The 23,264-nt window shown below is 42.5% G+C and overlaps 1 protein-coding gene and 1 non-coding gene across 3 annotated transcripts in view; one reads left to right on the forward strand and one right to left on the reverse strand.

The window, feature by feature from the left end:
• Positions 1-9,538: 9,538 nt before the first annotated feature.
• Positions 9,539-23,264, reverse strand: part of rfng (RFNG O-fucosylpeptide 3-beta-N-acetylglucosaminyltransferase) — a 47,010-nt gene continuing 33,284 nt past the window's right edge. For both annotated transcript variants that reach the window (XM_080208841.1, XM_080208840.1), the window contains 5 exons: positions 20,849-21,002; positions 19,957-20,042; positions 15,662-15,827; positions 13,877-13,962; positions 9,539-10,732 (listed from right to left, as the gene is read on the reverse strand). In XM_080208841.1, the coding sequence (XP_080064967.1) occupies positions 10,669-10,732; positions 13,877-13,962; positions 15,662-15,827; positions 19,957-20,042; positions 20,849-21,002 (556 nt within the window). In that variant the 3' untranslated portion in view covers positions 9,539-10,668. The remainder of the gene's footprint in view (positions 10,733-13,876; positions 13,963-15,661; positions 15,828-19,956; positions 20,043-20,848; positions 21,003-23,264) is intronic.
• LOC145356725 (U2 spliceosomal RNA) lies at positions 11,708-11,897 on the forward strand. The gene has a single exon (XR_013889198.1). It is a non-coding gene; the product is annotated as a U2 spliceosomal RNA (small nuclear RNA).

A 23,264-nucleotide genomic window follows, 5' to 3' on the forward strand; every position in this document is an offset into this window, starting at 1 on the left:
CTCACCTCATCCTTCACCCTCTCACTGCCTTTATAACTGGCAGCAATTCACACTGCGATTGGCTAAAGCAGCTCCAGCTCCACCCCCCCTTAAAAGGCACCGCCCCCACCATCTCACTGTGTCACTTGTCCAATATAAGTTAGAACTTTAGAACAAATACACACTTGCCTGTTTGTAAAACAGTTGTATTTTTTTCATCCTGAAGGCCAATTACATGACAGCAATAACACATGTGTTGTGGCTCAGTTAGTAGCACTCTTGTCTTCTGGTGGCGGCTTCAAGTCCCATTCAAAAGGCTAATGCTGATCCCCACCCACCTCCAGCTCAGATAAGAAAGGGGGTACGTTAGTTGGTGGGGTAACCACAAAGAAGAAGGTTAAAATGAGGGTGTGAGACATCCTCCCTAAGCCTAAAACGCAAACACAAATCACCCCAAAGGACACATGATGGTCCACTACAATAAAATAAGGCACTTCAGACCTGAATGCTGGCAGCTCAAGGGGAAGTCTTGGAGTCTTATAGGATTATACAACATTAATTCCGAAGAGAATGCCCCTGTAAGTTAAGCCTGGGGGGTGGGGGGGGGGCATAGGACTATTCCAATCTCGCCCCATGTGACTGAAAATTTCCACCTGAAGTCAACAGACCTTTTGCTGGTCCGTCAAATTTTCCACCCAACCCATGATGATGTCTGCAGCGGGTCTACCCACCGCACCTACTCAAATGGAAATGGTAAATTGAGGCATAAACAGAACATGCTGGAAAATCTCAGCAGGTCTGCTCGCATCCATGGAAATGTTGGCACTATTCTCTCTCCACAGTTGCTATCAGGCCAGCTGAGATTTTCCAACATTTCAAAGAACAAAGAAAATTACAGCATAGGCACAAGCCCTTTGGCCCTCCAAGCCTGCACCGACCATGCTGCTTGTCTGAACTAAAACCAGACAGGCAGCACGTTCTTATTTCCTGTTCTTGTTTCAGACACTCCCAGGTTAAAGTCCTGATGTGGGTATGCCGGCGTTGGACTGGCGTAAACACAGTAAAAAGTCTGACAACACCAGGTTTTAGTCCAACCGATTTATTTGATAATAGACTCACAAGCTTTCAGGTTAGTCCCTTCGTCAGGTGAATGGAGAGTTCTGGCCTCAGACAGAGCACATGCCCGAAAGCTTGTGAGTCTATTATCAAATAAATCGGTTGGACTAAAACCTGGTGTTGTCAGACTTTTTACCGAGGTTAAAGTCCAACAGGTTTATTTGGTAGCACAAGCCACAAGCTTTCAGAGTATTGCCCCTTCATCAGGTGAGTGTCAATAGTACTATAAAGATTAATAGTATATACATTTAAATTTTAAAAATCCTCCACATATTTCCATTAAGTTTATTTATTAATGTCACAAGTAGGCTTACATTAACACTGCAATGAAGTTACTGTGAAAATTCCCAAATCAGCATACTCCGGCGTTTGTTCGGGTGCACTGATGGAGAATGCACTTAACCAGCAGGTCTTTCAGACTGGGTGGAGGGGAGGTTAGGGGAGGTGAGGGGGAACCAGAGCACCCAGAGGAAACTTATGCAGACACGGAGAGAAAACATAGACTCCGCACAGGTAGTGACCCAGCTGGGAATCAAACTCAACTCCCTGGCGCTGTGAGGCAGCAGTGCTAACCACTGTGCCACCCCATTTGCGGTTGAATACACAATTCTCACAATGTATAAGTGCAACTACATCATCTCAATAAGGTTAGAAGAATCCTGGCTTTTGCAAGCCCAGGCAGAGAATGCAGAATCAAGAAAAAATAATGAACTTGCAGAAAATATTGATTAGGTCACAGTTAGAGTACTGTGTGTAGTTGTAAGTGGCCTTGTACCAAAATGGAATTTAAGTCAAAGATAACACAGATTGTGCAGGATGATGCCAGCATTGGGAAACAATGAAGAGAAATTTGAAATACTGGGGGTATTTTCAATGGAGGTTAGGCGATAAAAGCAGATTTAGCAGAAATTATAAGAATTATTAAGTGATTTTGATCGGTGACTAAGGAAAGTCCAGTGTGATTAGAGAGTCAGTAGTGAGGCGGTCATCGACTTAAAGTGATCACAAAGAGAATGAGGAGAGAGGTAGGGAGAAATTTCTTCAGAGAGTTGTTGAAGCATGGACTGCTTTCTCACAAGGGGTGGTTGTAGATCAAAGCTTCTTTATAAAGGAAAATTTGGTAACTACAAGCAGTTGAAACACAAGAAGATACAATGTGTTGGAATGAGAGCAGGGCAAAGAGATCAGGATTGCATTGCTCCAGCAAACAGCTGGCATAGTTAGGATGAGCCTTTCCCCTCTGCTGTAGGCCTCTTTTGTTATTGTTCAAAGACTTTGGTCAATATTTCATGGCAGGCTAATGTATGTGTTCATGACCAATATCATAACTGGCTGTGGGGTTGGGGTATATGTGTAAATGTGAGCCATCTTTCCACAATGGCATGACTGAAAGCTTGGAATACATTAAGCTGGGGGCGAGGGGTGGAAGGTGCTAGCAGCTGCTGTATTTTCAGGTGTGTGCCTGCTTCCTTTTATTTCAGAATCCAAAGCATTAGTCCAATGTACTGGACTGCTACTTTCTAGTTGGATGCTAAATTCCCAACTCATCTAAAGCACAAAGCCAGCTGAGCAACCCACAAGGAAAAAACATGAGTGAAGTGACAACAACAAATGAATCCAGATTCTGAAATCTGATGCATTAGTGAAACAATTCCAGTGCAAGTCCCCTGAACTATGGAGAAGTCCCCAATATCCCACTCTCCTAACAGGGAGAAGCTCAATTCATGAGAATAAACCAAAGAAAAAAATGTCCTAGTCTACACTTAACAATAGAGCAATCCAATGGAAGTTAGCACTGAAAAATGGCAAGTGTATCTATAATAAAACAGCAATTATGTCTTGGTATCACTTTCTTAAAAATTTCCATTAATTTTGATCATAAAAGACAGAATCAATTTATTTTCAATAACATTAAAGCTGTGCATTAACCTTTCATAGTAGGTGTCTTATAAAACTCAGTATATAGATTAGCTAATGGATACCAGGCAGTATGATTGTTATTACTCTAGAACCTTATTCATCAAATTCAATTACTTGTTTTAACTCCTTCAAGGGTTCTAGAAACACGGGAGGCGATTTTCCCAGAAGTGCTGAATTGGTGGAGAAACTGTTCTAGATCATAACTATTTTTTTTCAGTGCAGCTTCAGACCCGAATCTCTTTACCCTCTGTGCTGCAGAGGTCCCAGTCATGAATATCATTAAAGCCCAGGGGGCCAGGGTCTATTCCTGCCAGAATCTGACAGTTCTGGAACGCTGCATATGCACAGTGGCCCCAATCTGTCAGTCACCCATTTGCTCAATTGTTGGCCAGCCCGGGACCCCCACAGTGCATCCTCCATGGCTCGATTGCGGCCCCCGCAACAATTCTCAGGCCAGCCCTGATTGTCCCCCCCTCTTCCGGAATGCCCTGATGTCCAGCCCGCCCCAGGGTCAGACAGCCCCCCTGGGAAGACCAACTGCCCCCCCCTCCCCCAGGGTCAGGCAGCCCCCCCTCCCCCCTCCCAGGGTCAGACAGCCCCCCCCCCCCCCCAGGGTCAGACAGCTCCAATTGCTCCCCTTCCTCCATCCATCCCAGACCAATCCCCATGCAGGGTGCCACCCCAATAGACCCCCCACCCCCATCCACAGTAGGCCCGTCACCTTGGCACTGCCCACCCACCACCCAACCTCTTGGGACCCCCAATTGCCTCCCCTTCATTCTGGCAGGGTCTCCCACTAGGTCCCTGAATGCGAGGAGCCACTCTTAACCCCGCCAGAATGAAGTACTCCTGGTAGGGTGGGAGATTCAAATCAGGACTAACAAGTTCCTGATAATGGCCTTGAAAATATATTTAAACTACATTAAAAAGATTCAAATTACTTACCTGCCTTCCTGCCAGTTTCCAGTGTGGTCTGGTCTCCGACTGTTCTTCAGCTTAGGGAGATGTGCATGCATTCCCGGCACATGCACAAATCCCAGAACGAAGCCGACGACACACATTTCCCAGCCTGACCTGCCAGAAAGTTACAGCTCGCGGTGAGATGGAGAGAGAGAGAGAGAGAGAGTGACTGCCTTATAAAGGCAAAGTTAAAAAAACTGTTTTACTCCCTGCCTTACACCAGCAGAAATGAATCATGCAAAGTGCTTGTTGACAACTGCTTTGAGAATTTGTGTCCCCTAACAGTTTTTGATGGTCAGCTCAGTTCTCAGATCTGCACAACACCATGCATAGCAGCTGGCATATCTAGTAATTTATTTCATACAGACTGCATCTGCAGTCTTCTTGGAACAGGAGGCATTTGAGAAATACAGGGGAAATGTGAATGAAGAGAAGGATTGCTGTAGTGGTTGATGCACACCCAATATGCAATCTATCAGCCAGGAATCACACCAAAGCTGGCACAGGGTTTTAGAGTCACTAATTTAGCCAAGTTACATACATTTCATGCAACTAACTTTTTTTTAAACGGCTACGTACAGCAGGATTTATCAGTGATGGAAAGAACAAATTCTGGGAATTAATAAGACAAGAATCTTTGTACTGTTCTATAAGCTATTTACAGCTGAGATGAAAACACAATTCAGACTAATCCGCATATTCGTTTTTGAGAAAATAGAAAACTTAAGCTTACGCTGGATGTGACTACTTAACAGTTGAAAAACATTGTGATGTTGAACAGCTCTGACAAAGGGTCATCCAGACCCAAAACATTGGCTCTATCCTCTCTCCACAGATGCTGTCAGGCCTGCTGAGATTTTCCAGCATTTTTGTTTTTGTTGTGACTGTGGTGCTAGACATTTTTTAAATCTGGTACTACTCAGCTCGAAAGAATTGATGTATTTTTATATTCAAAGCAGAAATCAACTTAGAGTATGGTTAGAGCTATGTGAAACCATATCATTCATACATGTGCTTGGATGGGTTAAGCACTGTCATAGTGAGTGCAATATTATAGTATCATAAGATCAACATGAAGAAACTTATCTGGCAGGAGACACTGCTACAATTTGACTACTCGTCAATTTCATCAGAAAACATCGACAGGAGTACTGATGTTTCAATGGCATATTTTACTAAATAGTACAGGAAGGTACAAGGACAAGCCTGCATTTCTATGTCAATGAAGTACTTTTGAAATACAGTTACGGTTAAATAGGACAGGGCAGCATGGTGGCACAGTGGCTAGCACTGCTATCTAATAGCGTCAGGGACCTGGGTTCAATTCCTGACTTGGGTCATTATCTGGCTGGAGTTTGCACTTGCTCCCTGTGTCTGCATGGATTTCCTCCCACAGTCCAAAGATGTGCGGGTCAGGTTAATTGGTTATGCTAGTGTCATGGGGCTACGGAGATAGGGCTGGGTGGGATTGTGGACTTGATGGGCCAAATGGCCTCCTTCTGCACTGTAGGGATTCTTTGGAGTCAATGTCAGGTATGGTGTGTAAGGGTGGGATTCATTCTTTTTCAGTCAATGGGACTGCATGTGAGAGTGCTCATAGCAAGCTCCTACAAAACAGTGCGATAAAGACTAGATAATCTGTTTTAGCAATGTGGTTTGAAGGATAAGTATTGCCCCCAAGGGTGAGCTTCCTTGCTTTTCTTCAAATAGCATCTTGTATGTCCACCTACGAGGCCAGGCATTGTTCAGGTTTAACATCTGATCTGAATGATGGTACCTCTGACAGTGCAGAGTTCCCTCAGTACTGCATTGGAGTGTCTGGAGGGGGACTCAAACCAACAACACTGGCTCAAGAGGTAAGAGTGCCACCACACTGGTAATGCAGATAAAATCTGTTGACAGATACTGTAGTGAATAGGTTAATGGATTTGAAAGTTATAGTAATCTGTATCCAGTATTACTTGCAAAAGGTCCGTCAATCCTAACAATGGCCTTAGGATTCAGACTAAACGTAAGAGAAATCACTTGAAAGCTCCAGTTAAAGAAAACCGTTGAGGCTTAACTAGATACGACAAAGATACTGAGAAGTGTTTAAATTTAATCATTTAATTCAACCTTTTCTTCATTTTAAGAACAGTCCACATTCTAGTGCAGCAAAGTACTGATTTCTGGTTCCAAACCAGCCCTATATCTGCTTATTACAGTTTGCATCACTTTGATTTTATAAATTTAAACAAAATAGGTGTATAAAAGGATACTCCAGTTTTTTAAAAATCCGAACTGTTAAATCCTTGACATTTAAAAATAACTTTGGCCTTTCCAGCTGAATGTAAACATACATGTTTCTAACATATTATTTTCACTTATAGATATAACACTGTTCAGAAATGAGTTTGCCCACAATCTCACCAAGCATTTTTCAGTCTTTATAATGGGTATTGCACATGCTCAATCGAACTGTTGCGAATATCCATCTGTGAGCAGTTCATGTTTTTTCCCCCAGGATTGACCTTTTCATTCTGCTCACTAGCCTGGAGAGCGGTTGTTCAATTCACCCCCACAGTCAGTTCTTCTGGTGGTGATTGTACTGCATTGTTCTTCATTAACAGTCTGCATGCCAAAATGATTACGTTTGTCGTAGAGTCCATTGCAAAGGGCTGTTCCTCCTCAGCAGGCTCCTTTACTTTTATTGAAACCTTTGACCAATTAAGTTATACTTGAAATACAGTCAAAAGAAGTGGTTATATTTGTTTCTCTTCAAATAAAAATCAACTTTGTTGTCTCAGAATTTGCACAAAATCTTAGAGTTTACATAAACAATTGTTTATCCAAACTAGGAGAGACACATTATTCTGGCTTCTTCAAAAGCTGTAACAACAGATCAAACATCTCAAATTTGGAATTTTCTTGGTTGTGGCACAGTCTATAAGGTATAATCTTCCAAAATCTACAAATATATATTTTGCTTTGCAAAAGCATTTTAATTTCCAAAAGCATCCAATTTTTTAAATCATCTTCAGGCTGAAAACGTATTTGTATTTACTCATTAAGCATCTCAAATGCAGTTGAAATTCCTGAGAACAAATCCAAATGGCTTACTTCAGAGTTTGCCCACTGGTACCTTGCAGTGCCACTCCTGCAAGGCTCCACTTCACTCAATAATACCAGTTTCCGTTGATACAGAGCTCCTGCTATCGAAAGCACCAAACTCTGGTTCTGCCCCCTTTCTCGTTGCTCGTCTTGTAAGGGGCATTTGGAAATGTTGCTCCTTATTACTCAACAACAAAATTCTTGGAGATGGCCAGCAACTGAGAATTCTTAATTTTGATGGAAGTTCTGCTGGCTCTGTCAGGAGGCCGAGAAATATTGGAGCCTCCATTTTTACCTTCCCTTTTACCACTTGCCCCACTTTTATTATGCTTACACAATGCATATCCATTACATCCTCTTTTGTATTTTACAATTTCCCACAAAACTCCAACTGAAAATTTGAATTGAGCATGTTCAGACCTTTAACAAAAGACACTTAAAGCCACGTTCAACACATACATTTCTTAGCTTACAATGGAAAAGCTAAGGCCTCAGGATGAACAATTCTGGGGGCAAAAAAGTAGTGAATAGAAGACCAAACCATATAAGTAGGTCACTATTATCCAGTACAATATGTACAAATTGTTTACAATTAACTGAAAGAGTTAATAGTTACTAAATTAAATAAAGCAGGTGGTTTAACTGTAGACTGGGATGAGCAAAAATTAGATTCCAAGCCTTGTGTTGTTGCATAATGCAGAGCAAGTCTCTGCAAAAACCTTCATTTGTCTTTGCAGTCAGGACTCCCACTGGGGTATTACGTGCAAACAATTCCAGTACATCTAATTCCAGTATAATCAAATTTATGAGGCCATCTGATGCATGTACATGCTGCCAGAAGTGAAATTTTCTTTTTGTTCTATGTCAGCTTGGTCCAGTGGTAGCACTTTTATGCCTGATTCATGGACTTGAGACCCACTCCCAGACTTGTACACATTCGGTGGAGTTTTACCGTCACGTCCAACCGAGATTCATACGATCCCCCTGTAGCCAAAGGAGAATGCCGTTCTCCGAGTCTCAATTCCAGGGGCGAACGAGGCGGGCGTGTCAATAAAATTCCGGCCATAGTCTTGGCTGAATTTTAGTGAATATCTCAAAGCCCATTTCTCAATATACTTGTGCTACAAACTGGGCAAGAGCTACGCTTATCAAAATTCCTGGTATCAGCAATCGAGCACAGCGTACAGGAAAAACTGGTTACAAAAACTGTCTTCCGGCTAATTCTTGGAAAATGTAAATCTCTACAATCCTTTGGATCCCAACTCCAGTTCCTTTTCTGATGCAACCAAAACTGGCATTATTTATTTATTGGGAGGTGGTCTTATAGCAGTAAAGTCACTGGAATAGTAATCTGGAGACCTTAAAGGGAGAAGGGTTCAAAAACCACCACAACGGTAGGTGGAATTTAAAGTCAGTTAATAAATCTTCCATTAAAATACTAGTTTCAGTAATCGTGACCAAGAAATCATTGTCATATAAACCTATCTGCTTCACTAAATGCCGTCCTTACCTGGTCAGGCCTACATATGACTCCAGACCCACAATGTGGTTGACTCTTAAATGCTCTCTAAAATGGTCCAGCAAGCCACACAGTTGCATCAAACTGCCACACAATCTGGACTGCAGTGGCTCAAGAAGACAGCTCCTCAGGGCAATAGAATGCCCACATGCCATGAAAGAAAAAAATAAGGGGAGGAAGTAGAGCCAGCATTGGCCATGCTGTGAAGAAACAAAGATAGTCAGAAGACCAAATCAACACTTGTGACATAGAAGTCACAGATTCCCTACAATGCAGAAGAGGCCATGCAGCCCATCGAGATTGCACCAACTCTCTGACAGTATTTTACCCAGGTCCCCTCTTCCATCCTATCCCGTAACCGCACACATTTCCCATGGCTAACCCATCTAACCTACCCATCTAGGGACACTAAGGGTCAATTTAACACAGCCTATCCACCTAACCTGCGCATCTTTGGAGCATTTTTTTAAGCTTAGGAGTATCTCTTTAAACTCCAGACATGTCAGAAGATTCACCCAGAAGGTTCACATTTACATTATTTCTGAGTTGGGACTTTGCAGAGTAATATTAAAATAATATCACAAAATCCTGACTAGAATAGCAGCAAATGTTAACCACTACAAAAGAATATCTAGATGACAGATCCATACTGAGGTAAGCCAAGGAGTAAACTGGTATACAGAGTTACATTAGTATTGGGAGATGAGAGTCTGATTTTGGAGACTTCTGTTTGTAAAATTGTGACTATATATTTCTTCTGGATATTCATTCCATCTCGAATCAAGCCAGTTTATTGGAAGGCATGAAGCTATTTCACTTGTATTTCCAGTTGCTGTGATTTATCTCAAATCGATGTGAATGACCTATCAGCTTACATGGCATTGGTTCAGTATCACAGATAATTTAGTTTTTCTGAATATTGTGAACAAAAATCGTCAACACTGTTGCAGTATCAGAACATGTTTAAGTCTCTGTCTAATCAGATAGGCATTCAATGAGACTAAATCTGATAGAACTAGACAAATTAGCATGGCATTGTTTAATATAACACTATGCAGGCAATGCAGACGCATTTAATTAGGAAGTCGGACCATTTTATGATGATTGGGTTTGTCCGAATACGTAAAACATTGCAACGACCAACAACAATTCAATTACCAAAATAATTGGTAGCCACAGTTCGAATTTCCAATCTGGTTCAAATACAAAAACAAATCAAGAATGTGACTCTATCTGGTCAGTCAGCGCACATTTCATTGATTCAGTGGCAAATGTCCCCAAATCATTACGTTATATGGCACTATGAAGCCACAGTTTATACACCTGTAGAAAATCACACCATCTCATAGAGATGTAAGTGTCAACTGCTACATTAAGGAACGAGGCATCTCTGTAGGAAAGCAGAGAGTTTTTTTTGTTGGCTGTCAAGAACTGCATAACAACCATCAACAATCTGCCAACGTGTTTTTTTCTAGAATCAAATTGCACACACTAAACTCATTTGCACCAAACATATAGATAGGACTCAGAGTTACCAAGTTAGTAGGATGGCACCATCCCATGACCATCCATCAGTATTTTGCCAAAGATCTTCGTATACACAGGAAATGGAAGAATGAGAAACGTCATTTCTGAGTGACTCCAATAAGTCTCTGCTGGTATAAAGCCAAATTATGGTATAAATTTACCACCCCAAACTGCAAAGCAGAAAAGCTGGTTAAATTTAGAAGAGGTAATGTTAGCACTTTGGCACATAGCTTTAACACAGATTAATTGCAGACCCACCTCCGTGAATCCTGTTAACACAGGTACACCCAAGGTAGTTAGAGATGTCAATGTCTGTTCAATCAAGACATGACATTTTCAATCGGAAAGAATTGGTTTGCTGCTTCCTTTTGCAGAATACATGCAGTTTTAGACACACCAAAGATGTGATATCTAGTTATGAAGGAACAATATACAACATGTAGTTCTGTTTTGGACCTTTGCAGTCTTTATCTTCTTTGATATTCTTTTTCGTTTACTTGGAGCTCATCAAAAGGACTGCCACTGATGGAGAAAGGGTTCAAAATGATTTTCATTAATCAGTGTCTGTCTTTGGCAGGACACCAGGCATCATGATAGAGGAGACAATGTATAGACTTGAACCTGCAGAAAAACAAGATGATGTTAAAATAGGAAGTAATTTGGGCCATTCTATTTATTTCTATACATACAATAAGCAGGAGGACAGTAAGACTGATCCTCAGATTTGGATGTACCATATATACCCAAATAGTTTGAAATGCTGGCCCAAAGTTCCTTTTTGCATTAAATTTCCATGGTTAGCTGATCAGCATAATTACACGTCGCTCTAAGTTCTGATTCAGGTATATTTGCGATGAATGGAAATCTCTGCATGCAGTGTTATAGAGGAATGTCAGAACTCAAAAGGGAAAACATGGTTATTGGCATAGGAAAGGCTCATATAGCATTACAATTCATTGCCAAGGTTGAAAAGGAAGAGCATAAAGAAGAGAAAAAGGAAATGAAGGGAAAGGAAAGGGAAAGTAAACTCAAAAGTACAGGCATGAGTCTACAGGCAAGTGACCCTGGATTCCAACAGCTGACCCTTGCTTTTGATGCAACTGAAGTGGTGTTAGTTCTGCATTTCTCAGAAGAGTAGCAGCCCATCTTGCCATTCAATGGCAGCGGGCCTGTAAGGAACTGCTTTGCAGGTCACAGCTGAAAGTTACAATCACACGCTGATCCAGCCCCATGCTGTATGGAAGTGACAGGTCTCCTAGCAACAGCTCTAACCCAGCTCATTACTGTCTTATCAACTGCCTCCAAACATTCAGCATGCCATCAAATGGTGCAATTTGCATATTACTCCAGACACTTGCTCCAGATCACGTCACATCTTGCAAAGCTAGTGTTTTGCCTCCCAACAAAAAATCCTAAACAAAATAGCTCTTTCCATGTCCTGGGAAAGAGTTACTGGGATTTCCTAGATTTTGAATGATTGATCACACAAACTTTAAAGAGGTATCGTCATTTCTGACCAATCACACAGCCTTGTTTAAGTCTGTGTTATTCTACTCTCAGGCCTGTAACCAACTAAGCTTGTAAATACTGAATTATATCGCTTCTCGGCCTTTTGGCTGAGATCAAGTGGAGTATTGACATGCTGCACTTGGTTGAAGTCGTTAGGTTACATTTCAGCTGCATTTGAAGCAATTTTTTAAATGGCATCTCGGCCTTTTGGCTAAGATGCAAATTAGATCAAGCCTTGGAGGAGGAGCTACACCTCTCCAATCAGCTTGGACCATGTAGGTCAAGCCCAAGACAGGAGGTGAGAGTCCTGTCTTGTCAGCTTAGATTGGGAATGTCCCAACTTGTTGGGACTCTGAATTAGCTTTAATTTGACTTGATTGGATTGGAATAAAGTAAACAAATAAAAGTAAATACTGAATCATCATCACTTCTCAGCCTCTTGACTGAGATCAAGTGTAGTTTTGCTGTCCTGCACTTGATAGAAGTCAGTGAGGTTAAAAATGGTATCTGGGCCTTTTGGCTAAGATAACAATAAGATCAAGCACTGGAGGGGGTGCAATGCTTGCTTCTATCAGCTTGGATCATGTAGATCAGGCCCAAGACAGGAAGAGACCAGCCTGTCTTGTCAGCTTGGATCTGTAATGTTGCGCTGTTTGAGACTTTGATTGGATATAACAAAAAAAAACTACTGAATCCCAACACGGTTGTGTTATCTTTGGGATGCTGTCTCATGGGGCAATATTGAGGAGACTGTGCCTCAATGGTCTAGAGTTTCGAAGAATAAGAGGCGACCTCACTGAAACTTCCTACAGGGTGTTAGAGGATAGATGTGGATAGGATGTTTCCTGTGGTTGGAGAGGCTAGGACTAAAGTTAGACCATCCAAGACCGAGATGAAGAGGAATCTCTTTACTCAGAGGGTGGTGAAACTTTGGAATTCTCTACCCAATTGGGCTGTGGATGCTTAATCACTGAGCACGTTCAAGACAGAATATAATAGATTTCTGAAGACTCATGACATCAAGGGATATGGGGTATGGCAAAATGGCAGAGGTAGATGATTAGATATAATTTGTTTGAATGGCAAGCAGGCTCGATGGGCTGAATGGCCTGCCCCTGCTTTCTATGTTGCTATGATTTTACATTTTAAGGCATTTACTGTAACAGACTAAATTCACTATCTAAACTCTATTTTACTAAGCAATCTGTACTTTAAACTACAGAACTTCTAAAACAACCAACTTCTTTGAGTAGACATACAATTCTTCCAAGGTCTAAGATGGTTCTTAGTTCCTGAGGGTTTCCTTCCAATCTTTACCTTTCCCAGCATGGAAACTTAACTCCAGAACTGTCTTTCATTGTGAGAGTTTTCCTGGGAATGTCACCCTCTGGCCAAAACTATGCAAATCTTCCAGCTTGTTTTATCTCTCTGCAAATTTGATCTTTCTAATCCAAACGCGGGCTCCCACCAGCATTCAGTCCCTAGTGCCTCTCTCCCCCAAATGCTGGTAGACTAACTGTGTCTGAATTTTCAGAGATATCTTAGAAATCTTTCTCCTCTTGAAGCCTATTTCCATGGCAGTATGAATCACACGGGTTTTGTATCTGGGTAGAGAGGCTGATTAGCTATCCTTGAGTCCAGCTCTCTTTCATCTTGGAAGTAAATGGGCAGCTGAAAGCACAACTGCTTACAACCCGACATTTTCAACATTTTTCTGGGATTTGGAAGACTCACAGTATGGCTCCCTTGCAAATCTTATATAACTGCTCTGTAGGCATGCAGGCTGGTGCCATTATCTCCCAAGCATAAACACCTTGCATCTTTAGTCCAATTAAACAATTTGGGCCTCCTTCAGTCTAATAATCAAACCAACCAGGCTGGCTGTCAGATGGACTTCAGAACAGACCATGTAACTCTCACCGTTTTACATTAAAGCCACAGTCCCCACTATATAATTTTATAAAACTCCAAATTGTAACAGTGGATTTAAAGGACGGGCCATCGACCAGCAGACAAAAATATTTTATTTTTGTTAAAGTCTCATTCTTAAACTATTTCTGAAATGTCTTGCATTTAAAATGTCTAGTTAAGGTGCTTCATGCTATCCTGTATGAAATATCCTTACTGCAAACGTTGAAACTTTTATAAATAGCAGCTCCTGTGTACATTTAATTGACTATAAATCTTCTGAGGTACTGGCAAATAATGCGGTCAATTTATCTTTAGTAGGTGAAAATGAAAAGCTTGTCACTGTACCGTGAAGGATCCTCTGCCAGACTGAATGGCCCCTGGACACGCAGTACGTTCCGCTTGATTTCCGAACTTCCATAACTTAAGGTGACCTAAAACAATTGTAATTAATAGTTTAGGTACTGCATTCCGTCAGCAATGAAAAACCTCAGAATGTAATGTTTCATTACATACTTCCTTGCTGTATGCATCATGTTCAAAGGCCTGAAATACATGTGCCTGCTTCAACGGGGACAATTCCGCAAACTGGCCACCTTTTAAATAAACTTTAGTCAGGCGTAGAGTTATTAGTCACAAGTAGGCTAACATTCACACTGCAATGAAGTTACTGTGAGAAACCCCGAGTCGCCATAGTCCAGCGCCTGTTCGGGTGCACTGAGGGAGGTGGTCAGAGCACCTAGCCAATCTGGGGGTCGAGGCAGAGGGTGGGGGAGGCATTATTTAAAACTGGAATAAATGTGTTGCAATCCCACATCATTAAGCTTCAACATTAAGGGCAGGATTTTCCAGCTGCACTTGCCCCAATGCCGGAAAATTCCATCCAGGGTCACCGGACATGTGCCTGGTTTGCGTCCCGCCTGCTACAATTTCTGTAGTGGTTGGAACGGGAAAATTGACCCCAAGGTGTCCACGAGAGCAGGAAAAATAGATCAGCAAGTTTTTGCGATGAGTGAATTTCCATTTTGCTCCATCTCCCTCCCTCCAAGTGTATAATTCATCACTTTCTGCCTCTTTTCAGTTCAGTTTCTCTTTCCACAGACGCTGCTAGACCTGCTGTGTTTATCCAGCATTTTCTTTTTTTATTCCAGCAAGTTGCTTCTTTATTTGCAGACGTCACTCACCAGGAGATTTTATTTAATAGTGTCTAACAGGCAGCCTCTGTCTCCTCTACCTTGACGTCCGAAGGATAGCCATTTTACAGCAAGAGGCAATCATGTGATTAGGGTTCCAAGCCAAACCTCAAGATTGGATCCTGTTTGCTGGATTCTTCCCAGCAATCATGGAGCCCAATGAAAGGAAGGCAGGATGCTGAGGGAATTTCCAGCTGTGGAGTTTCCTGTATTTGGTCTTGCAGTCTTGGAAATTAAGAGTCACGTGCCACATATGAGATGGCTAGAATTCTGCCCAAGGCAGGCCCCTACTCAAATTAGCAGTCAGTTTGTGGATTTATTGTAATTGGTCTGAGTCAATTATTGCTGGTCTTGTGCCAAGAGTGTGTCGTTGGTTCTCAACAAAGCTCACATCAGGAATACACTTAAGGGCGCTCCTTCATGCTGACCCTGCTTGAGTTAATGCTGTTGCACATGATAGTGTGATGAGCACCAGGACCTCTTTGGGTGCAGCTCTGCTGTATGTCCACCCCGTGTGCCCAGGAACTTAGGGCTCCATCCATGAGGCTGGACTGAAGATAATGCTTCAATATCCCACTGGTAAATAACACTATGTGCATGATACTGGGCCATACAAAGCAGAAGATGCAGGTTTGACTACATTGAGTATGATGGGAGCAACTGAGGAAGTATTGTGGTTGGCCCGGGGGGGGGGGGTAGTATTCGGCCATTAGTTTTATCATCTTGTGGTTGAAGAGAGTGGAAATATGTGATCTGTGAGCTCACAAAATGTGGTTGCTGGCTAAGGCAAGGACAACACTGAAGTCAGCTTGCAAACAGTCAAAATTTATCTGTTAATATTTGCAGTCTAAGCTCGTGTGATGATTATGGATGAGGTATTGGAACACATGCACGCACACATGTGACGGTTACAAAAATGCAGGCAATTTAAAAGCCTGACCTGTCTGGGGATAATAGGTGGTGGGATCTGCTGCAGGTTCTCCAGGTGAGAGTGGAACAGATCGCTGTGAATCATCTTCACCTCCAGCAGGCCTTCGATGATGTAGCCAATTGTACAATCATCAGGGAGACGGATCTTCTCTGCTGTACTTATAAAGTTCCCAAAGCTGTTGACAGAAAAATAAACAAGGGTCATATTTATACAAAATGGGAGTTTTGCACCATTGTTACAGAGGCAAGACATTTGAATTTAGTGTCAGGAGGAACCTGATATAATCTTAGCTCTAATGAGAGCAGATTGACAGTTAGTAAAGGGCGTATGTGCTACGATGGAAGGCACGAGGGCAAATTAACAAAAAAGAGCAAGATGATTGGCACCCGTCATTTACATATAGAATTAATTTGCTGTGACTGTAAACCGCTCAAGATTTGAATCAAGAGAGGCAAAGGAAGAAGCAGCAGCAAACACGGAATGAACAGAAGAAACATAAATGGCAAAGTGAAGAGATGGAAGACTGAGCATAGAGAGCAAGTTAGAAATTAAATTATTGTCCCATGCAACCAAAAAAATCCAGTGAAAAGCTGAAAAGTGGCAGCTTAATTGCTTCACATGCAAGTCAAATAACAACCTTAAAGGAAAAGTCTGATGAAGTTATAATAACTCAAGTGTGAAAAGTGTTTTTTTCATTCATTCATGGGCCAGCATTTGTTGCCCATCCCTAATTGCTCTCGAACTGAGTGGTTTGTTAGGCCATTTCAGAGGGCTGTCAAGAGTCATCCATGATTCTGTGGGTCTGGAATCACATATAGGCCAGACCAAGTAAAGACAGCGGATTTCCTTCCCTATTGGGCATTAGTGAACTAGATGGGTTTTTTTTTTGCAATAACCTAGCTTTTTATTCCAAATTTATTCATTGAATTTAGATTCTACCAGCTGTCACGATGGGGTTTGAATTTAGGCATACAATGACATTACCACGATAACATTGTCTCGCCCTAAACAGCGGCCAAGAGTTTTCTTGTTGCGTGATGATCGCTGGAGTGTGGTAATGAATTCAGGGTTAGGAATGTGAAATTGAAGAGCAAACCACGGAGAAGCGTGTATATCCTACGAGATGTGTCCATCCACTTAAGATGGTGCCACATGCTTCCTGGGCAAACTGTAATAGTTGTGATAAATTTATGATTAGTTAAAACAATACCAAAATCAGAAAATAATCAAATTACAGATTCTTTGTCAGACAAAAGATATTTCATCTGTTTCAATCAATGCTAGAGAATCAGAGCCCTTTCGTTGCTTTTATTTAGATCCAGTGTCAGGTATCACAAATACTGCTCTCTCTTCATAGAATCCCTACAGTGCAGAAGGAGGCCATTTGGTCCATCTATTCTGCACCGACCACAATCCCACCCAGGCCCTATCCCCATAACCCCATGCATTTATCCTAGATAGTGTCAGGGGGACTAAGGGGCAATTTAACATGGCCAATCCCGCAGATATTTGGACTGTGGGGGGAAACTGGAGCACCCGGAGGAAACCCACGCAGACACGGGGAGAATGTCTGTGTGGAGTGACCCAAGCTGGGAATCGAACCCTGGTCCCTGGCGCTGTGAGGCAGCGGTGCTAACCACTGTGTCATCTTGTTGCCCCCTGTGCCACCCCTCGCTTGTTAAAACTTACAAGCAAATTTGCCTTCTGTCTTCTGCTTCCACAGCTCTTAAACAGTTAAACACTCACTAAATTGGCAAGCGTATTCTTTTAAAAGCACCTGTTATAGTCGGTTGAGAGGCGGACAACGTGGGGAGCCTTTCTGCCCTTCTCACCTGACTGCATACACAGATCCATTTAAGTCTGATATGAACCAATAGGCTGTAAAGGTCTAGAAACAGAGTGGAGTGGCAAAATTCAGTTGAGACCCAGAGAAATGCTGAGATATGGTAGCCAAACCGTAGAATGACCTGTGAGGAAGTAGCTGCAGCCAGCAGGAAATGGCCTACAATACAGTTTGTTTTTACAGTACACACAATCTAACAGCTGAGTGAATGCAGCTGTGAATTCAAACAAACTGTATATGTGTGGGCAATACTCATGTTGTTCCGCTTTCAATAGCCGTGGCCAAGCTCAACAAGTTTTTATACAATTTATGAATCTGCACTCTGTATTTCACCATCAACTACTTGAATTTTCTGTGGAGTGATTAAGGCAGGCTGTTGAATAATTTCAAGCTGTACATACAGTGATTGTAAATATCAGTTGTACATTTGTGCTTTTACTGGCTGTTATAGCAAATGATGTTTTAAATTTCTTGTTGATCAGGTGTAGAACATTTTAATTGGCGAGAGTCAACATGGAATATTTACAGATATTGTTTGTTGCAGTAAAGATCAATAATAGATCAATCATAGAATCCTCAATGTGCAGAAAGAGGCCATTTGGCCCATTGAGTCTCTACCAACTCTCTGGAAGAACATCCCACCCAGGCCCTTCCCTCCTCCCTATCCCTGAAACCCTGTGCGTTTACCATGGCTAATCCACTCAACCTACACATCTCTGGACATTAAGGGACAATTTAGCATGGCCAATATACCAGACCTGCACATCTTTGGACTGTGGGAGGAAACCAGAGCATCGGAAGGATATCCATGCAGAAAGAAGGAGAAGGTGCAAACTCCACAGTCACCCAAGGCCAGAATCAAACTCAGGTCCCTGTCACAGTGCCACCCTATGCTGACAATGTCATTTGTGAAGGAAATGATCATATGGTACCTGCGCTAAAGTAAACAGTAGCCTTTCAAACACGTATGATGATTGTTAAGTTAAGTTATCTGCCCTCAATGTTATTTTGTCTTTATTTCCTGAGAAACATAATGTCCGAGGCCCAACCATCTTCATCTGCTTCATCTATGACCTTCTCTCCACTGTAAAAGTCAGAAGTAGGGATGTTCACTGATGATTGTACAATGTTCAGCAACACCACAATTCCTCGGATACTGATGCAACCCACGCCCACGTGAAGCAAGACCTGGACAATATTCAGGTTTGGGCAATAAATGGCAAAACACAAGTGCCAGGCAAAGACCATCTTCAATAACAGAGAATCTACACATCTTCCCTTGACGTTTCTCAGCATTACCATTGCTGAATCATTCACCATTGACCTGAAACCTAATTGGACCAGCCACATAAATACTCCAACTACAAGAGCAGATCAGAGGCTCAGCGCCTACAAGGACGAAACAGCCAGTTTGATTAGGCACCCTGCACACCACATTAAACATTCACTCCTTCACCACCGACACACAGTGACAGCAGTGTGTAACATGCATCCGATGTACTACGGCAACTTGCCATGGCACCATCAACAGCATCATCCAAAACTGTGACCTCTACCACCAAGGGGGACAAGTGCAGCAGATGCACGGGAACACCGCCACCTGCACGTTCCCCTCCAAGTCGTGCACCATCCTGACTTGGAACTATATCACTGTTCCTTCACTGTCACTGGGTCAAAGTTCTGGAACGCCCTTCCTAACAGCACTGTGGGTGAAATACACCACATAGACGGCAGCATTTCATGAAGGAGCTCAGCACATTTTCAAGGGCAATTAGAGATGAATAATAAATGCTGGCCTTGCCAGCTACACTTGCATCCAATGAACAAATTAAAAAACTTGAAGTGTATGTAAAACACACAGATGGGATATGGACAGAACATAGGTGATGGGAACCAAGTGGATTCCCGCAGGACACAACTTCTACCCAGCCTCGACACCAGTGTAATTCTGTTCCTGGCAATTTTACAAAACCCTTGGTAATGAGGGAGGAATTAACACAAAGCATGCGAACAAAATATATTGATGCCAGTGCAAGATGCAGAGCATTGCAAAATCCCAGGGTTCAGAAACTTTTAGCCCATTAAGCTAGCTCTGTTCTGAAGACCTGGGGTGTAAGCAGGCAGGGAGCTGGTTTGACATCCCATCTGGTGAACAGGACAACCAACGATGCAGCACCCTCTCAGTCTGGCAGGGGGATACAACCTGAAATAAATACTCAGGTTTTGGCATAGGCCTGAACTCAGGTTCAAAGCCTTGACTGACATCAACTGAGTCAACCTGACACTAACACCACAGAGAACACTCTGCCAGCACTGGTAGATTTTATCAACTGAGCAGAAGTATTTCATAGGACAGATTTTCAAGCACAAGTGAAATAAATAAGAAGGGAAGCACATACAGCAAAAATATTCATTGACGAATGCAGTTAACTGGATTGTTAGCATTTATCAGAGAAGATACCTGGCCCACGGACTCATCTTTAGTGCCAGTCCACGGCTGATACAGAACCCAGCTCCTCCTGTAGCAAACCAGAACTTCACAGACGTCTGAAGGACACAAACAAGACCACATTTTCTACTATTCCGTTTGTAACAAAGACAGGGCTAAACTGTTTTGATTTGTCTGTTCGGACAGTTGTTAAGTTACATTTTTAAATTGAAAACCTGAACCAATTTGATTCAGACATTCTTTAGCAGCCAGAATTCTACATTTCTGCAAGGATCAAAGGATATGGGGAGAAACGGGGAACAGGCTGTTGAGTTGGATGATTGGTCATGATCATCATGAAAGGTGGAGCAGGCTCAAAGGGACAAAAAAATCTATTCCTGCTCTTATTTTTTATGTTTTCTACGTTTCTATTCCAGATGGAATTAGAATCATAGAATTCCTAAAGTACAGAACCATCGAGTCTGCACCGACCACAATCTCATCCAAGCCCTAATCCCGTAACCCCACACATTTGCCCTGATAATCCCCCTGACACTACGGTCAATTTAACATGGCCAATCAACCTAACCCGCACATCTTTGGACTGTGGGAGGAAATCGGTGCACCAGGAGGAAACCCATGTAGAGAATATGCAAACTCTGCACAGTGATTCAAGCCGGGAATCGAACCCAGGTCCCTGGTGCTGTGAGACAGCAGACTAACCACTATGCCACCCCACCACCCCAAATTATGACTGGATCAGCCTAAGGAGCTGATTTTTAGAACGCAGACAGAAAATAGAGACTACAAACAGGGCAGCTTGGACACATCGATATGTAGTTCAACTTCCTGCCACTGAGGGAACACTGCAGTAATTCTGACATTGGATTCTTATACTGGATCACTACTCGTACGCGACACTTACCGATCCATCACTCTTCACCCTCTCTGCAGCCTCCACTGGATGATCTAGACTTGGCCTGCCAATATAGACATCTTGTGTGTGCGAGTATGCAGATAACAGGTAGAGCAGACTACGAATATTTACATAATTATCATCATCAACGTGGCAAAACCATCTAGAAAACAATATTAAAATAAAAATGACTTAATACTCAAGGCAATACACAGCTCTAGGAATGAACGTTATGACATTATGACAAAATATTTTCATAGAATCCCTACAGTGCAGGAGGAGGCCAGTTGTAGACATTACAGCGCAGTACAGGCACTTCGGCCCTTAATGTTACGCCAACCTGTGAAACCAATCTAAAACCTATCTAACCTACACTATTCCAATATCATCCATATATTTATCCAATGACTATTTAAATGCCCTTAATATTGGTGAGTCCACTACTGTTGCAGGCAGGGCATTCCACGCTCTTACTACTCTCTGAGATCTGTCTTATATCTATCACCCCTCAATTTAAAGATATGTCCCCTCGTGCTAGCCATCTCCATCCAAGGAAAAAGCTTCACACTGTCCACCCTATCTAATCCTCTGATCATCTGATATGCCTCTATTAAGTCACCCCTTAACCTTCCCTCTAATGAAAACAGCCTCAAGTCCCTCAGCCTAAGGCCTTCCCACCATACCAGGCAACATCCTGATAAGTCTCCTCTGTACCCTTTCCATGGGATTTCTAATACTTCCACATCCTTCCTATAATGCGGCGACCAGAACTGTACGCAATACTCCAAGTGCGGCCGCACCAGAGTTTTGTACAGCTGCAACATGACCTCATGGCTCCGTAATTCAATCCCTCTACCAATAAAATTTAAGAAGGCATATGTCTTCTTAACAACCCTATCAACCTGGGTGCCAACTTTCGGGGATCTATGCATATGGACACTGAGATCTCTCTGCTCATCCACACCACCAAGTAACTTACCGTTAGCCCACTACTCCTTCCAAAATGAATCACTTCACACTTTTCCACATTAAATTCTGCATTCAGCCCATCAAACCTGCACCAACGACAATCCTAACCCCTTAACCCCAGTCCACCTGACACTAAGGGACAAATTAGCATGGCCAGTCAACTTAACACCTCTTTGCACTGTGGGAGGAAACCGGAGTCCCCTGAGGAAACACACGCAGACATGGGGAAAATGTGCAGACTCCACATAGACAGTGACCTGAGGCCGGAATTGAACCCAGGTCCCAGGCGCTGTAAGGCAGCAGGGTGAACCACTGTGCTGCCCTTTTTGTAAATGTTTAAATTTATTACAAAATAAATTAATCTGCCTGTAAACTTGCTTCAGGCCTAGCTTCAGAAGGTAATGAGGATTGCAGCATAATCTTATGGTGAGTAAGAGAAGTGTATCCAATTAACAGTTTGCTGCATTTTCCCTATAGTAAGCCAATGTGCTAAGCATACTATGGGAACACTGTGTACTTCTGGCAGATTCACATGTGGCAATCATATTCTATCTAATATGCTTCACAGAATAAAAGGGTATTTTTATATAAAAATTGTGCGTTCTCTTCCTCACATGTTGAGCTTTTCCTTTTCACCACACCCTTTCCCAATTGAGAATGAGAGTGAGTGACTTCTCATTGCTGGCAGGAGTGGGCCTGTAGCCTGGTGAAATTTGCACTCTTGATTTTCTTCCTTTCTTGGGAGAAATCATCACTTTTACCCTTCTGGTGGCACAGTGGAGAATGAAAAACCACCAACTGAAGAACTCTGAATCTTGGCATGTTGGACATCACTAGCAAGGTTGGCATTTATTGTCGGTCTCTGGTGGCCCTGGGAAGGCTATGGTGAAATGTGCTCCTTAATTGCTGCAGTTTGTGATTCTTTGTAAGGATTTAATACAACACAATGACTTGTGAGGCCATTTCTCTCAGTAATGCTCCCGCTCCCCCTGCAACGCTGTCTCTCTCTCTCTCAGCTGGGCCTAACAGTGTGATTCCATGCTGTAAACCACAAGTAACAGCCAAACACCTTGGTTGTGAATAGGAGCCCATGTATACACTAAGGACAGCAACTTTCCTTCACTGAAGTATATTGGGGCCAAGCATTTTTAGGATTGCAGCATTTCCTGTCCAGCCATCTGAAGAATCAGTGGGGAACACACTCCCACCAGCACTGTCCGCCCTGCAATGATTTCACATTCCAATGAGCAAGTTTGGGGGGAAAAAAAAAATCATAGAATCCTTACAGCGCAGACAGAGGCCACTTGGCCTATCGAGTCTGCACCAACTCACAAAAGAGCATCTTACCTGTCCCACTCCTCCATCCTGTAACCCTACACATTTACCACGGCTAATCGGCTTCACCTACACATCTTTGGACAGCAAGGGGTAATTCAGCATGACCAATCCACCTAAC

Source organism: Carcharhinus amblyrhynchos, chromosome 21 (assembly GCF_965287045.1).
Source record: "Carcharhinus amblyrhynchos chromosome 21, sCarAmb.v2.hapA, whole genome shotgun sequence".
In the NCBI taxonomy this organism is placed as follows: Eukaryota; Metazoa; Chordata; class Chondrichthyes; order Carcharhiniformes; family Carcharhinidae; genus Carcharhinus; species Carcharhinus amblyrhynchos.